At 40.2% G+C, this 15,514-nt stretch overlaps 2 protein-coding genes across 2 annotated transcripts in view; both read right to left on the bottom strand.

Moving 5' to 3' along the window:
• Positions 1–1,415: 1,415 nt before the first annotated feature.
• Positions 1,416–15,514, bottom strand: part of LOC116699364 (uncharacterized) — a 19,340-nt gene continuing 5,241 nt past the window's right edge. Inside the window, exons 4-12 of the mRNA XM_032531900.1 lie at positions 14,421–14,506; positions 12,098–12,507; positions 10,283–10,379; positions 9,700–9,878; positions 8,989–9,090; positions 3,625–3,829; positions 2,928–3,106; positions 1,788–1,889; positions 1,416–1,581 (exon numbers count right to left, since the gene is read on the bottom strand). Coding sequence (XP_032387791.1) covers positions 1,528–1,581; positions 1,788–1,889; positions 2,928–3,106; positions 3,625–3,829; positions 8,989–9,090; positions 9,700–9,878; positions 10,283–10,379; positions 12,098–12,507; positions 14,421–14,506 — 1,414 coding nt within the window. The 3' untranslated portion in view covers positions 1,416–1,527. The remainder of the gene's footprint in view (positions 1,582–1,787; positions 1,890–2,927; positions 3,107–3,624; positions 3,830–8,988; positions 9,091–9,699; positions 9,879–10,282; positions 10,380–12,097; positions 12,508–14,420; positions 14,507–15,514) is intronic.
• On the bottom strand, positions 7,334–10,551 carry rbp1.1 (retinol binding protein 1, cellular, tandem duplicate 1). Its single transcript, XM_032532618.1, has 4 exons — positions 10,283–10,551; positions 9,700–9,878; positions 8,989–9,090; positions 7,334–7,991 (listed from the first exon to the last, which is right to left on the bottom strand). The coding sequence occupies exons 1-4, from the start codon at positions 10,353–10,355 to the stop codon at positions 7,941–7,943; spliced, it is 405 nt and encodes a 134-aa protein (XP_032388509.1). The 5' UTR covers positions 10,356–10,551; the 3' UTR covers positions 7,334–7,940.

Consider the following 15,514-nt stretch of genomic DNA (forward strand, 5'->3'; position numbering starts at 1 on the left):
AAATAAGGAGGAACAAAAACAAAGCAAAACACGCAAACCATGACAGAACACATCTCCAGTGTGCCAAGATTGGACCATTCTGAAATAGGATTTTAAAATTAAAGGCTTAGTAATCAGTGAAGCTAATATACTGGATGTTTCAATCCCTTTAGAAGGAAACTCTTTACAGAAGCAGTTGTTGTGGAGTGGTGAAAAAGAGGTTAAGGTATGTCGGTAGGGTCATTAGGTGGGCGCCCTGCTTCATCAACGTTTCTCTGATTGAAGCCCACAACATATCCAGAGGTCTCCATAGTGTACCCGCGTTCCAGGTACAACCCCTCCATGCCATACCTTCCATTTCTCTTATGGGCTCTGCAGAGCAGGGGCGTCCTTTTCCCTGATTAGGGATGCAGGTACTTGACACGGGACAGGCGGGATCTTCTCCATGCCACTCTTTCAGATTTTGGGGGGAGGGTAGCAGATCGTATGTGTCACGCCAGCTGAGCTTTTTCTTCTCCAGGCCCTCCTAGTTGTTCTGTCTCCCCTGCTTGGCCATTGAGGTGGCCTAGGCATTTGTTGCCACAACTACCACCAGTTAGCTGACAAAAATAGGGGGGAGGCCTGTCCCTCCAGCAGGCCATCAAGTCCATGACAAGCGCTGCCGAAAAAAGCAGTAAGGTAGATGATGGTATGCGGTCAGGCTTAGGCCCAACAGGCGAAGGACGCCCCTGCCATGCAGAGCCAGTTAGGGAAATGGAGGGTATTTCATGATGGGGGTGTACCTGGGAAACTGAGCACACTGTTGATTCCTCTGAAGACGTTGTGGGCTTCAGTTAGCGAAACATCAATGAAGCAGGGTGCCCACCTGGTGACCCTAATGAGATACCTTACCTTCCTTTTCACCACTCCACACTGACTGCTAGCCTACTGTCAAGAGTTTCCTTCTAAAGGGATTGAAACATCCAGTTCTATTATCTTTACTAATTTACTAATTACTGTCACTTTAAATCATCTAGTTTGGTAATTGAGTTTGTTTATTAGTAACATCAGTTGAATCAAGTTGTCTTACTTAGTACTGTAATTCTCATGTAACATGAGCTGAGTTCAAAGTTGAGATTTCTAAAGCTTAGATCCATTATTGTTTTGTTAAATGATCAGACGTCATCAAACCTCACCTCCAAGATACTTCCATATTTGTCCAGCAGATGGCGATGTAAGCATTGGTTTACAAAATACCCAACTGTAACGTGTTTGGAGTTATGTAATGTGAAATTGATAAAACAATGGGAAAATGATAACTCTTCTAAAAGTCAGTTCATTAGTCTTTTTTTGCAGTATGCTGTTAAAATCCCTCAGAATATATTTTGGGTGAGCCCCCACACAAAGTGAATCCATTATAGTAACATGTTTGTCTCTATACACAACAAGAAACTGTATGTATATCAGAAAAGCACCTTTATTTGTTTTGTTTATACATTTGGAAACACATGTTATTGAGGAACAAATAAAGACATTGTTAACTGAGTTCATGAAAACAGAAACAGCCTTTTATTCTTTTCTCTTGAATACCTGAACACAAACTACATTTTCACACGTCAGCTCCTGTGGGAGGAAATAGGGATAGTTAGGGGGGGGGGGGAACACTCAGAGCAATAACTTAAAACTATCCTCATCATACTTAACAGTTCCATTCTGCTGTGCTATACATCCCACTAATCCAACACATTTCTCTTTTATCCATCAGCCCATGTTCTGGTTCAAATCATTCCGCAAAAACCAAATGATCTTGACAGATACTGCCGACCCACCAGGAAGAGTTTGTTTCCTTCGATCCAGTGTTTCCAGCCACGGTTGGCCTTCTCTCCTTTCTGAGTGCACACCAGCTTGTCCCCCTCCCAGGTCACCAGACACTACAAGGCATCATATAGGGCATTCATTAAACAATGGACGGAATGAATTATTTAATGCACATTTAAAGTATTTTTTACTTGACATTGCGGTAAGAAATTTCTTTTGTCACTAAAATGAAGTGCCTCCTCCTCTTACACGTCTATTTTTACCACCACAGGCTCACTTTTTAACCTGAAGGTTACTGCAGCTACAAAGACTCACCAGTTTAGGGTCCTCTTCGAAGGACCCTAAACTTCTTCGTTGATGTATAATCATCAAATGAAACCAGTTTTTTTTATGTGGACTCATTATACATCCTCTTCTTTGGCATGGAATCCTTCATACCCACAACGTTACCCCCTGGACCGTGTGAAAATCCCTCTAGGAGTATGCGGCATATTCTTTGGCACATTTTTTACTTTTTACTTTATACACCTGATTTCCTCAAGAGAATGAATAGTATCTATCTATCTATCTATCTATCTATCTATCTATCTATCTATCTATCTATCTATCTATCTATCTATCTATCTATTTATCAGTCATACATTGTAATATATTTCACTTGCCTGTAAAACACAATGCTTCATTCTTTTCCATTACCTCCACTCACAGATTATGAATTCAATTAAAAATGAATCTATTTTACTCTCACAACATTCCCTTTTTTCACTTGTGGCTTGATAATGAAAAATGGGAACGATAAAAGGCGTGCAGTAAATGCCCGCGGGGATCTGATGCACCGTTGGCAATTTTGTCATTTTGTGCATTACAATGGCATTAGATGTCAGTGATATCATAAGAGGCTGAAGATTTAAATAATATATCCAAGCCCCCCTTTTTTCCTCAACAGTGCATCACTGCTAATCACCAGTCATTTTTTTTTTTTTTATCACTGGCACATTAGTGTCGGTTGCGTCTGTTTTCAGAGGCCATTTACCCTGGCCTGAACACCCTATAATAACGTGTTCTCATTGTCACACAAGGGGTGAAAAAACAGATTAACTATCACTGAATCTTTTCACTTTAAGGACTCCATATGTCAGAGGTCAACCCACCTTGATGTTTCTGTTGTCTAGTCCCTTGGTGCACTCGTCAAACTCCACCCCTACGGTGAAGGCGAGCTCATAATTCCTGAAGGTGCTCAGTGTTTTGAAGGTAAACTTCTCTCCGTCTTGGGCCACCACTTTGGTCTGAGACAGGGAGATGGCAATTTTCCTTGTTGCAAAGTCAATATCTAGAGCCAGAGTAGAGAGACTTGTTTATACAATATTTTCAGAGCAGGCAGAATATAGTGGATCAATTATATTTTTCACAGACATAGATTACTCATTTACTTCTATGTTTAATCTTAGAGTTGGCTCCTTTCTAGGAAAGTAGATCTTGATTTTTTGTCCGTGATACAGAAATCAAGACCTAATTTCCAAAATGAAGTATATCTCATGTCCATGAGAAATTATATCCATTGACAAGAATCCAAATAATTTGAGTATTTGGCATCATAGTTGTATACTCTGTATCGCAGTAAAATAATAATCTGCAGTGAAATAACATTACCACCATATAACACCAATAACACGTTTGGCTTTAGATTAGAATAAACAATAGCACACAGGGACACTCTTTAAAGGAAGTTGGATGATTATGTTATTGGTGCAGTTGTCCAACCAGTAACATTACATTGGAACACCACTTACAAACAGATAGAGAACATCACAAGAAAAATTAAACCCACCAAAATGAAAAATGTCTTACTCAACGCTTTCAAATACTCCTCAAATTTGTCATTGGTTTCCAGAATCCATGTCCCACTGAAGTCTGCAGGCATGATGGCAGCTGGTGACGCTGTTGTGTGTGTAGACTTTAGACAGGGTATGGAGGGGGAAGGTGCAGGGTGTCCAAATGCTTTTATGTGCGAGGCACCAGGGGCATGAGGGCAAAGAACTATTGATAAGTGAGTTTATAGCTTAAAGGGGATTGGCAGGGTCAGTTTTTTCAAAGGGGGAAGGGAAGAATCACCCTTTTCTTTCAGTCTTTACACAGCCATTGGGGAAAGTTGCGAAAGGATGAGGGTACACACACACACACACACACACACACACACACACACACACACACAATGTACAGACAGGAGAGGCTGTTATGTAACATCTGCCAATAGTGTGTCCGTTAGACACACGCAGATGAGAATAGAAGGGACATTCCTATTCCAATTAAGAGAAAGGTCAGAGCGGCGGCCGTTTTATTTTTTTTACTGTGACCATTATAGCGGGCTAACTCATCCTATTTCTATGGTCAATACACAGTTCTAAGCACCATTTTATTTATAACTAGCCAAATGACTACGGCAAACAGTTCAAAGTCCGTTCTATTCTCATTTCTTTTTCTATGGTATGTCCTCTTTATGTGTTCTTTTTCTGCAGCTAGTTCAAATGCTAACACCAATGCGAATACCTAAACTTTGACCATGAAGGTTAATTAAGTTCAACTGGCTTTGAAGTTCAAAAAATTAGCATTTGTTACAAAACCTAGAGGGACATGGGGAATTTTAGATACAAGATACTTTGTGGTGCTCATAAGATACATGTCTCATGAGCACACAGAATGGCTGCTGAGAAAGAGGTATTTATCTTCCTGTAAATGTCAACAAAAAAAAGTTAAAGATGATAAGGTTACTATTAACTGATTTCATGCTGTGAATATTAACATAAGATATCAGATTAATTAAACATTTTGCTAGGCTAAGATTGTTTTTTTTATGAGAACAAGATACTTTCGCAAGATTCTTGTGTGCACCAGAGAGTAAGTAGAAAGTATTCAGACCCAGAAACTCACCACCACACTCAATAAGCTGCAGACCTTCATCAAGCCTCCTGGGACTACACTGGCCCAACACCATCTCTAATGCCAACCTGTGGGAACTCACCAAACAAGACCCAATAGAAATGCAAATCCAGAGGAGGAAATGGAAGTGGATAGCGCACACAATTCAAAAGAAAGAAATCAATCACTAAACAGGCGCTGACGTGGACCCCCCCCCAGGGCAGGAGGAAGAGAGGCAGACCGAGAACCACCTGGAAAAGAACCACAGAACAGGAGATGAAGAAAGAAGGGCTGACGTGGCAACATCTGGAGCGAAGGGCCCAAGATTGGAGAGGATGGAAGAGCTTTGTTGATGGGAATTTAAAAGCTTAAAGGAACATGCTGATTTATTGGGACTTTAGCTTATCCACCTTATCCCCCAGAGTTAGACAAGTCCATACATACCCTTCTCATCTCCGTGCGTGCTGTAACTCTGTCTAACCCCCCCAGCATTAGCTTAGCCTAGCAAAGATCCTGCAGGTAACTGGTTCCAACTAGCTACTGCTCCCAATAAGGGACAAAATAACACCAACGTGTTCCTATTTACACGTTGTGATTCGTGTAGTCACAGGGTGAACAAATAACAAGGTCACATGAGACACAGCCATCTTCTAACCGCATACTAACTGGGAACTATAGTCTCAGAAAGGTGAAGCAGTGCTATTTCTGCTACTATAAATAAATAAATACATATAGTCTGCTGTTATAGTTTTCCTGGAAAAAAGTTCAATTATCTTGAATCATGAATATAAAATGATCTACTCTTCCCTCATTGAAAATAATTCATAATCTATTACAGTAATGTGCAACCATTTTTTTTCATCTTCAAATGTTTAAAGTTATAATCCTTGATTTTTTCATCATATCAAACCCAATTTACAATACTATTTAAGGTTTGCATTTATACTGCTATAGCATTACATGACTTACTCATTTGATACCTTTCTACATGGTACTTGGCATTCCCACGCTGGATTTAAATGAAGTGCATATGCTCAAGAGATCCACAGGAAACGATGCATGTAACTGCTTAAAGTGCATTTCCTGCTTCCAGTAATCAATAAATGGGTCCTTTCTAATGGAACTATGGGACATTATTAAACTATTACATGTTATACATACTGTATGTAATAGAACTAATGGGACTCAAGATGTCTTCTACTTCACTGTCCATTCTCCGTGAAGGCTAAGTGTCCATTAAACCATGGTTAGCTTTGCAAGTTAGTTGTGATGTCACAAAATCATGCTCTAAGTAGTGAGCAGAGAGAAACAGCAGATAAATGTGAAACCAGTCTCCTGATGAAAACGGCCCAGTAAAGTAAAAATAAGATGAGAAATACACATTTTTAAGCAGAAGGGCCCTTTAAAATTAGGCAATGGCTGAAAATCCTCTCCTGTGTTAAAGCGCCCATATTATGCTCATTTTCAGGTTCATACTTGTATTTTGAGGTTGTACCAGAATAGGTTTATGTGGTTTCACCATATTTTTGTTGTACTGTACATTGCCACAGATCACAGTTTTCACCCTGTGTGTTTCCAACTTTGATCAGCACAAGGCAGGATTAGCTGGGAGACTTCTTCTAAACGAGGGGTACTTGTGGAATACCTGAAGAACAAGGACATGGAAGTAGTTCTTTTGGAGATTATGGTGAGCTAGTGTGCGTTGTTGCAGTGTTTTGCCGTTGAGAACCGTAGCAGTTTTTGCCTGCAGTAGTTTTACCATTGGCTAATGGTAGCATGTTACATTTAGCCACCTTGTCCCTGCTAAAGACGTAGAAAGCCGTGTAGAGGACACTCAGAAACTTGTATCTCACTCAAAACAACATGGATAGTTTATCCAAGTTTGTGTGCGTGTGGAAGCACCAGAAACTCACAATAACACCCCAAATCCCAGGAAAAGTGTTTCTTTCATAATATGGGCACTTTAAGCTGTTTCTTGATTGCTGATCGAAATAAGAGTTGAGTAACTTACTTCCCGCCAGACCATCTCTGCACTTAGAAACGTTTTGTTGAGAATAAATGCAAATGCAGTTTTTACCCTGGCGCCAGGCTCTATTTCGACCTCTGTCTGACATAATAATATTTTTAACCCGCCAAAGCAAGAGCAGGGAGAGATTAATAACAACCCCTTAGGGGAAACATTAATAAACAGAGGCCGCAGGTAGCTGCCGGGCTGCTGGTGGGGCGTGAATGCACAAGAAACGGCAGGAGGCGTCACAGCAGGGCAGGCGGCAGCGGCAGTGAATGAGCAAATGAGTTGGACAATTTATAATGACTTCCCAATCGGAAATGGCAATGCACAAAATGAGCTGACAGATTAGCTGGTACAGAGCACAGCGTGCCTTGAGATGTCTGGCCGAAGCTCCACAGGCTTAGCTTTAATCACTGAAATCCTCAAGTAGCCTTGAGGTCTTTAAATTCTTCGTCCACGTTTGGAAATGCATTTTAGCATAAAAGGAGCTTCCACCAGCTGATCTGTGGGCCTGGGAAACTTCAGTAAACAACAACCAATCATTTTAATGGTTTGTCTGTAGTATTACCAGACTGTCAAACAAACCATGTCCATTTCCAACCAGTCTGATTAACAAAAGACATGATGGCATTGATTACTGTGTACTTTATTGATTGATTCATTTTACTACCAATGGCACATTCCCAAATGAACTGGGAGGGACAAAGACACACATCACATTTAATATCCATTCTTGAGACTAAGCATCCGTAGCAAAGAAGTTTACAACCCTCCCACACAAACATTTTCATCTTTTTCCATCCACAGCAATGACTCAAAGAACTAAAATGGGATGAACCCACTGCTCTCTTCTCTTCACTGCCATCCATTACTTTTCTGAGGCAGAGCATTGCGTTATCAATCTGGCTCACCTGTCAGATCAGCAACACCTACAATAGCGGTATGCTTCAACACATCTAAACTTGGTAATTAAAAGAGCACTTGCCCTGAGACATATTTACAGTATTGCATTTTGTGATGTTACATGATACACACTGACTCGCCCCTTTGAATTGGCTTTGGCAACAGTATGAATGAAAAATAAATGTGTGTTTCACATGGGTAGATGGACACATGGAGAGATGTAGCCTACAAATGACCAAAGGGAAAGTTGGATGGTGCGTTGGAGGCATGGGTGTGGAGCGTCTCTGTAAGCCGATGTCAGTCGGGGACACCATCTCGTCCAATAAATGCCAGCTTAGGTTTTCTTGAAGACCTGCTTGCATACAGCACCTGCAGCTCTCAGCTCCTGCAGAGACCAAAAGACAATGTAAAGTGTTTAGATTTAAACAAATTTATTTTAGATTTGAACGGACTCGGAATGTAATTTTGACAAATTGGAATGCCGAGGAGAATGATTGCAGTTCAAAAGCCCTGTACTGTCTTCCCTAACCAGCACAATCACAGACTAAAATGTGTCTGACTTATCAACAGTATTAGAAGTAAGAGGGGCTGAGGATATGTCAGTTGTTAGTAAAGTATAAATTGAGACATGGGGTGTGCAGTATGTTGAACAATTGAAGGTTTTCCAAAAGGTCAGTTTTCTAAAATACCTTCTGGCATCCACATTGCAAAGGATATTCTGCCACCAGAGACCACTGTTGCTCTACATTCAAAACCCTCTCCCAGCTCTTGGAAAGTTCAGACTAATAAACTAATTTCATGGCTTCTGATTGAAAACATCTGTTGGCATCACTTAAACCAAATAATGTGGCAGATTATTTTTGCTTAGCTTTGATAGCAGTAATCACACACAGGGAAATCTGATAATGCTGAGCTAATGAAAATAGTAATGTGCTAGTCATTACTTTAGAGTCTTTTTAGATGCTAATGGTTTCATTACAGGCCACACTGGGCAACGCACTTTTAATTTTACAGAGGAGATATTTAAAAAAAAAAAAAAAAAAAAAGTTCTTCTAACATAAATTAGATTGAAAAAGTCAAGATGGCAAAAAAGTCAAAAGTCAACATGGCAGTGGTTGATGTGGATGTGTGCTGGATCCCGCCCCCACATTAAACAGTATATCTTTTGATGTAGTTCCTTATGCAAAAATACTTGGCAGTAAATGAGTTACATCCATATGCACCTCACAGGATAATGTTACTTCTCCTGGAGCTAGTGGGCCAATTCACAAGTCCCACAAAATATGCACCGCACATGCAGTGCTGAGAGGCATTTTGGATTTGGATTAAAGTGTCCAAATTGCAGACATCAATATTCATGGCAGGAGCCAATGTTTTCTTACCAGATGAAGCTCATCTCCGTCCACCCAGTGGGTCCAGCCTCTCCCTTCAATCTCTCCTTTCTGCACACACACCAGCTTGTCCCCCTCCCAGGTGACGGTGGTCTGCATGACATCCCAGGCAGGGGTGTAAAATGTTACATGATGTGGATGCATGAGAATTTAGATTTAAACATGCATATGTCGAGTGAGAGGCTCAGTGTTCCTCCACCCGTTTAAAATAATTATTCCGATCAAATCTGCACATACAGATGCACGTGACCTTTTTCTCTCAGCCACCCTCCAAACAGCTTAAACAGCTTATCTGTAATCAGCATACAAAAAAAAGCTTTTTCTAGAGGGGACCTCAGATAATTTGTAATCCTATTCAGTATTCAGGGACACAATCTGATTCAAAGAATGTGAGTCTAATTTCTCCGCCTCTCCCACTTCTTTTTCTGCAGTATCATCAATTAATTGACACAAGCATGAAAAATTGGAGGAAAGTTTTGTGAGTAGGTGGAAAGTTTTGTAAAAAAGGAAAATTCTCACCACATCATGTGCTCATTAAAGTCTGGAGCGTTGCCCTTAGAGAGGTTTATACACCTACAGGTTTAGCACCAATGAGGGTTCGGGAAGGTCTAACAGGTTTCTCAAACTTTTCAAACATTAATGCATCATAAGTACTTCACAGTCATTCAAATGAAACCCCCTTTGGACACTCCAAATGCTTACCTTGCATTTCCTGTCATCCACTCCAGACAGATCCTCCTCAAACTCTTTGCCCACATGGAAGTCCATGTTGTAGTTTTTGAAGGTGCTGAGGGTTTTGATGATTATGTGGTCCCCATTGTGGACAATGTCCTTGTCAGGCTTCAACAAGGTGGCAATTTTCCTGATGGCAATGTTAACTTCTGTAACAGGTCCCCAGGGAAGGTGAGAAAACGAACAAGAAACAGGAGAAGCAGGAAATCTTAGTGGACTCACACAGTTTCACATACATGTATGTACAGATTTAGTTAGAAGCAGCAGACTGTATAAAATATTTTCAATCCAGCTTGTTTAGTTTAAGGTAAAGTAGAACATTCTTGTTAAGATTTTTTTAAATGACAGATGTTCATGACAATAACTATAGTTATTACATAGAAGTAATTGAAAGATATTGATATTGTGATAAGTGTCACGGCAAAATTGCATTTCTCTCATTATTTACAATGTGAGATATAGTTGCAATTTTACTCCGCTAATGTCGAAATATAAGGATTTCTATGAATAGTAGACCAGGCCTGGCCTCCACTATCCCCTGCTACACACTCACCAAGAGCCTTAAGATACTCCTCAAAGTTATCATTGGAAATCATTTTCCAATATCCGTTCAAATCAGCTGGCATGTTGGCTGTTGCTCTGCTGCTTTCCTAGTGAATGATGACGAGGTCCACTGTGGACGGCTACTTGTGCCTGAGTGTAGAACCTGCTGTTAAAAGCCCCAACTTGAACCAAATTCACTTTAATCAGATTATCTTCCACTTCCCTCCCCTGGTTGACGTAACCCCTCAATCCTCCCCAAACCTTCCCTTCATATTGAATGCTTGGAACATGCAGCATGCATACATAATGTAGATTGGCTTTATGTGGGATTAGAATGAATACACCTGCTTTTTCAATTGACACAGGCACACCTACATATTTGGAATTCCATGTGTGGCAGATTTGGCCTAGTTCTGTTGTATAAGATGAGACTGTTTTTAATCATGTTAAAATCATTATGCAGGGCCTTCAGCATTCAGCTTAATGGAATAAAATTACACAAAGATCAAAAAACGGATGCGCTTGTGGATGCGGCTGAGTGGAGCACACAGTGTGGGTAATATGCACAGCACAAAAGCAGAATCACCTGAGCTTAAAATGATCCTCAATTTAGCACAATAGGACTGTTGTATCTCTTGTTTCCCCTAAATAACTCAATTAATTTGGTAATCTCTCTTTTAGGCTAGCTGCAGCAAACCCACTGTCTAAATCCTTCACTGACTGGCACACACACACACACACACACACACACACACACATACACACACACACACACACACACAAAAGATGCCAGTGAGAATCAGTCACAGTGGCGCTTTCAGCCATTGGCCTCAATGAGAAAACACCTCCTGTAGCTGAGCAACTGTCGGGATTACTTTAAATCCTTTGGAGGAAGAAATACAGGCTTGTAGACACAGTGTGTGGATAATGGGGAAAGTGAATAGATCCACAATGTGTTGCTGTAGGGAGGCTGCTGCAGAGTAGAGACACCAACAAAGACCTTCATATGTGGGGAAGCTAAACACGTACACATGGGGCATTCTGGTAGCCGAGTGATTAAGATGCACACACAAACACACATGGTGGCATTTTTTGTTCTTATGATTCACGTTATAAGTTTTAAAATGTCTTTAGTCTTCATTTTCTAATATGTATTATTTGTCAAACATTGAATGCCTATCTCTGTTTTAATAAAGGTTGGTAGACTGTGTAAAGATCAAGGATAGAGACTAGAGAAAGGTCCAGGATGTTACTGCTTTATCTCTGACAAAGCCTGATAGGTTGTATTTTTATAAATAATATGATTGGTAAAACAAAACTAGTCGTGTTGTGTGTTGCACAGCAGGGCGAGCGGCAGCCCTGTCGTTTGAGATTTGGGTCGTTGGGGGTACTTGGACTTGTGACCTCATTATCTTTAAACTCATGGTAATGGTTATCATTTTATTCATTTAAATAGCTACATGGGAAAACACCAGTCAGATAACAATATTTCAAATATATGGATTTTATTTCAATTTATCCAACTCTGCAATGATGTCAAATGTGTAAAACTACAAAGGATGAAAAACTTTTAGGAAACAAAATGTTCACTGACAAAAGATGGGGCTCAGTACTCGATGTGTATGATTAACAAGACACAGCCCTGTGTAGATGCTTCCTACTGAAAACAAGGGATGCCTGGAGGAAGACATTTGGGTGTGCTTCTATGCAGGTTGTGCAAACAGTCCAGTGGAAGTTAACAAAACTTCTCATCAGTGTGAGTGAATTCCCACTTCAGAGGCCCGTGTTCAGCCGTGCACCGCTGCAGCCGTCCATCTATCAGTCATCCATCCAGACTCTTCACTGGCTGTACCTGTTTAGCAAGCGGCCTCAGCACTGTGCCTTTATTTCTCCTCTCGCTGTCGTCCGTGTAGAGGTTGTGCTGGTGAATATATTCTATCACAGAGTCTGGGATCAGGTATTTCACACTCAGGTTCCTTCTCAGAGCCCGGCGGACCTCGGTTGCGCTCGTTTCATTCTTCACCCATTCCCTCACAAGGAAAATGTTGTGACGCCGCCGCGAGAGCGTGTCCGACTCGTGCACGGCTCGCTCGGGCTGAAGCCCCCCTCGACTGACGCAGACGAGGCCGAAGCGCCCGACCACCTCCTCCACGTGGTCGTCCCGCCACAGGCCAGGGATCTTGAAAGTGTCGAGGAAATCGGCTCCACATAGGAGCTTCAACTGGGGACAGGGGCCTGGGGGGAGAGGGTCAGAGTAAGATACTGGTTACAAAATTCTGTTAGCAACTTGTTAAAAGGCCATTACAAAGGGATGCTATAAACCAGACCCACCAACACGAGACAAATGGTTTAAACTAGTGACTGAAATAAGTGTAATGGAATGGTTGACTCATAAGATAAAAGTTTAAGAGGCTCAATGTGCAAATAAATGGGCAAAATGGACTGTGTTTACATGTCAACGACCGGATGAGGTCTGAAGTGCTGATGTATCATTCAACAAACTAATGTAAAGGCAGTCCAGACTGTTCATGGGGTTTTGTATTTTTGTTTTTATTATTAATGCCTTTTGTATAGATGTGATACAACTTTAAAATAACTAAAAAGATAAAGCTTGAATATTTACAATAAAAAAGGATGAAATAATAAAAAATGGCATGGCATTAGTGATGGGAACCGAATTGAATATTTTTAGGCACCAACCAGTGAAGTGAACTGATTATCAAAAAATGTCTCATCATTTAATACCAAATTTCAATACCTAGAGAGAGAGCAATATATAACCAATGAGCTTGTGGTGGATTAGCAGAGGAACAGGATAAAAGTTGTAGCCATGACTAACAATTCTAAAACATGGACGCTTTACACACACATCGTCATCCAAATCCTATCCAACCAAGTGTGACATATGGTCACAATCTCCTTCTGTTTCTGAGTTATGGTGTTGAATAATTCTGAACATTATGATGTAAAAGTGAGGTTGACCTTAAGAATTTAAAATGTCATAACCTCATAATTGACTCTATTAGACATTTGTGTAATATTTTGTAATTATTAGCTATGTTAGGTTACGGCTAAAAATGTGTTTTCTGAGGTGACAGTGACCTTCGACCACCAACATGTAATTAGTTCATCCTTGGGTCCAAATGGACATTTGTGCAAAATTTATTTAAAAAAAGAAAATTCCCTGAAGGTGTTCCTGAGATACCGTGTTCACGAGTGTTCATGGGACAGGACGTACAGACGGACAACCTTAAAAACATAATGTTTTTAATAATAGTCACGGCTGTCGCCTGCATGGAAGCATTAAAATGCCTATGATTCAAAATTCTCCTTTAAGATACTTTATGATGCTTGTTGATGTAAGGATTTCCTCACAACAATAACAACAACCTGGATAACAAGGAGCTGGCCTAAACTCAGACCCCTGAATCCCTTTTATTCATTTTTTTATCTTCAAAAAGGTATTCACTAACGACTGAAGTCTGCCATCACTGAATTCCTTTAAATGATTTTACCAAAAACTAATTATTCTGAGCATTTATGATGACAACGATTGACATAACCCTTTAAGTAGTGCTAGTTTCTAATTCATTAAACCAGTCCAGTGGGTTTTTGCCAAATTGATAGTTCACTTTCAACAACAATGACGATCCTTTAATATTAAATGACTGAAGTGTCTCCTCAAAGAGTGCTCACGCTGTTGAGAAGCAAAATTCAAAAACTGGAGGTTTGAATGAAAAAGTAAGTAAACATTTTAAGTATGGACCAGGCAAATGAAAAAAATCACAACAGTAGTTACAGCAAAAACATAATATCAATTACTCTGGGAGTTTAACTTTTTCATACAAAAAACGTATTAAAACGTATTATTATTATACTTATTAAAGATAATATAATACAGTAATATGCTGAACAAAGAGAGAAAAGAGCCTGCAGGCGGATCTTTAAGACTTCATGGCAATTCATCAAATAGTTGTTTAGATATTTACATTTGTTTAATTAATTCTATTAAAAATAAATGACAGTAGCATCCTAAAATGAGAGATATTCATGGACAATGCCTCAAATTATAACCAAATATGAAATTCCTGAAAACAGTCAGGGGTCAAAGGGTTTCAGAGCTGATCCCAACAGTAAGAGGTTCTTACTTGAGAGGGGAGTCGTGTTTCCACAGAAGTCGTCGTTCATTCCTGTGCTCTGCTCATACTCCTTTAGAATACGCCCAGAATGATACCTGCCCAACAACCAAGGGCAAGAGAGAAAGACACTGAGGATTTATTTTTTTTATTTTAGAAACAGTAATACAGTTTTTTTGTTATTCTAATTGTATTTCTTCTTCTAGCTTCTGTTGAGCAGCTAACTGTGTATTCATTTCTTATTTTTCTTACTCTGTTTATGCATGTACATAGGCAAATAGTTGTTCACTCTAACCATCATGCCAATAAAGCCTTATCAAACTAATGATATTCAAACTGAATATCAATAAGCCACAGAAGAAGGAAAACTGTTTTCAAGTAAAGCTGCTTAAAGATGTTATTGCACATTTGCGATTGTGTGTGTGTGTGTGTGTGTGTGTGTGTGTGTGTGTGTGTGTGTGACGTGGCCTGCCCACAGCCCCTGGACAACAACAGGCCACTTCATGCCTTGATCAGCACCCGTGTTGTGCAAACACTCATGAGGGGATTTGTGAGAAATGCAAAGCAGGAAAGAATGAGAGGGAATCAAATGGAAGTAGTCCAATGATGCAAGTGTATGAGACCATTTCTAACACAAGCAAAACTTTGGAAATGCTGATAGATCCCAGATCAACTGAAGACCAGATCCCTGTATCCATCCAGGGTCATGGCATCAAGCAGGTGTCCTCTCTTACATGTTTAGGAGTGTATATTGACAATGACCTGAGGTGGTGCACACATGTAACCAATGTGCCAGAACTCATCAGCGTCTCCACTTCTTGCGCAGACTTAGAGTGTTAGGGGTCTGTAAAAATATCATGTAAATCAATAGAGTCAAGTCTTCGGTATGGTATTACCAGCTGGTTTGGGAGTTTGACAGTAAAATCTAAAACTCAGATTTTCAATCTGGGTTAAGACGGCAGGCAAAATTATGGGAACCCCTGCACCTCTCAACCCGCAGGAGCTTTCTGATCAGGCAACACTCAGGCAGGCTAAGACCATTCTGTCTGATAACTCTCATGTTTTGTTTTCATAGTTTGAGCTGTTGAACTCAGGAAAGAGGTACA

The sequence above is a fragment of the Etheostoma spectabile genome, chromosome 12 (genome assembly GCF_008692095.1).
Source record: "Etheostoma spectabile isolate EspeVRDwgs_2016 chromosome 12, UIUC_Espe_1.0, whole genome shotgun sequence".
In the NCBI taxonomy this organism is placed as follows: Eukaryota; Metazoa; Chordata; class Actinopteri; order Perciformes; family Percidae; genus Etheostoma; species Etheostoma spectabile.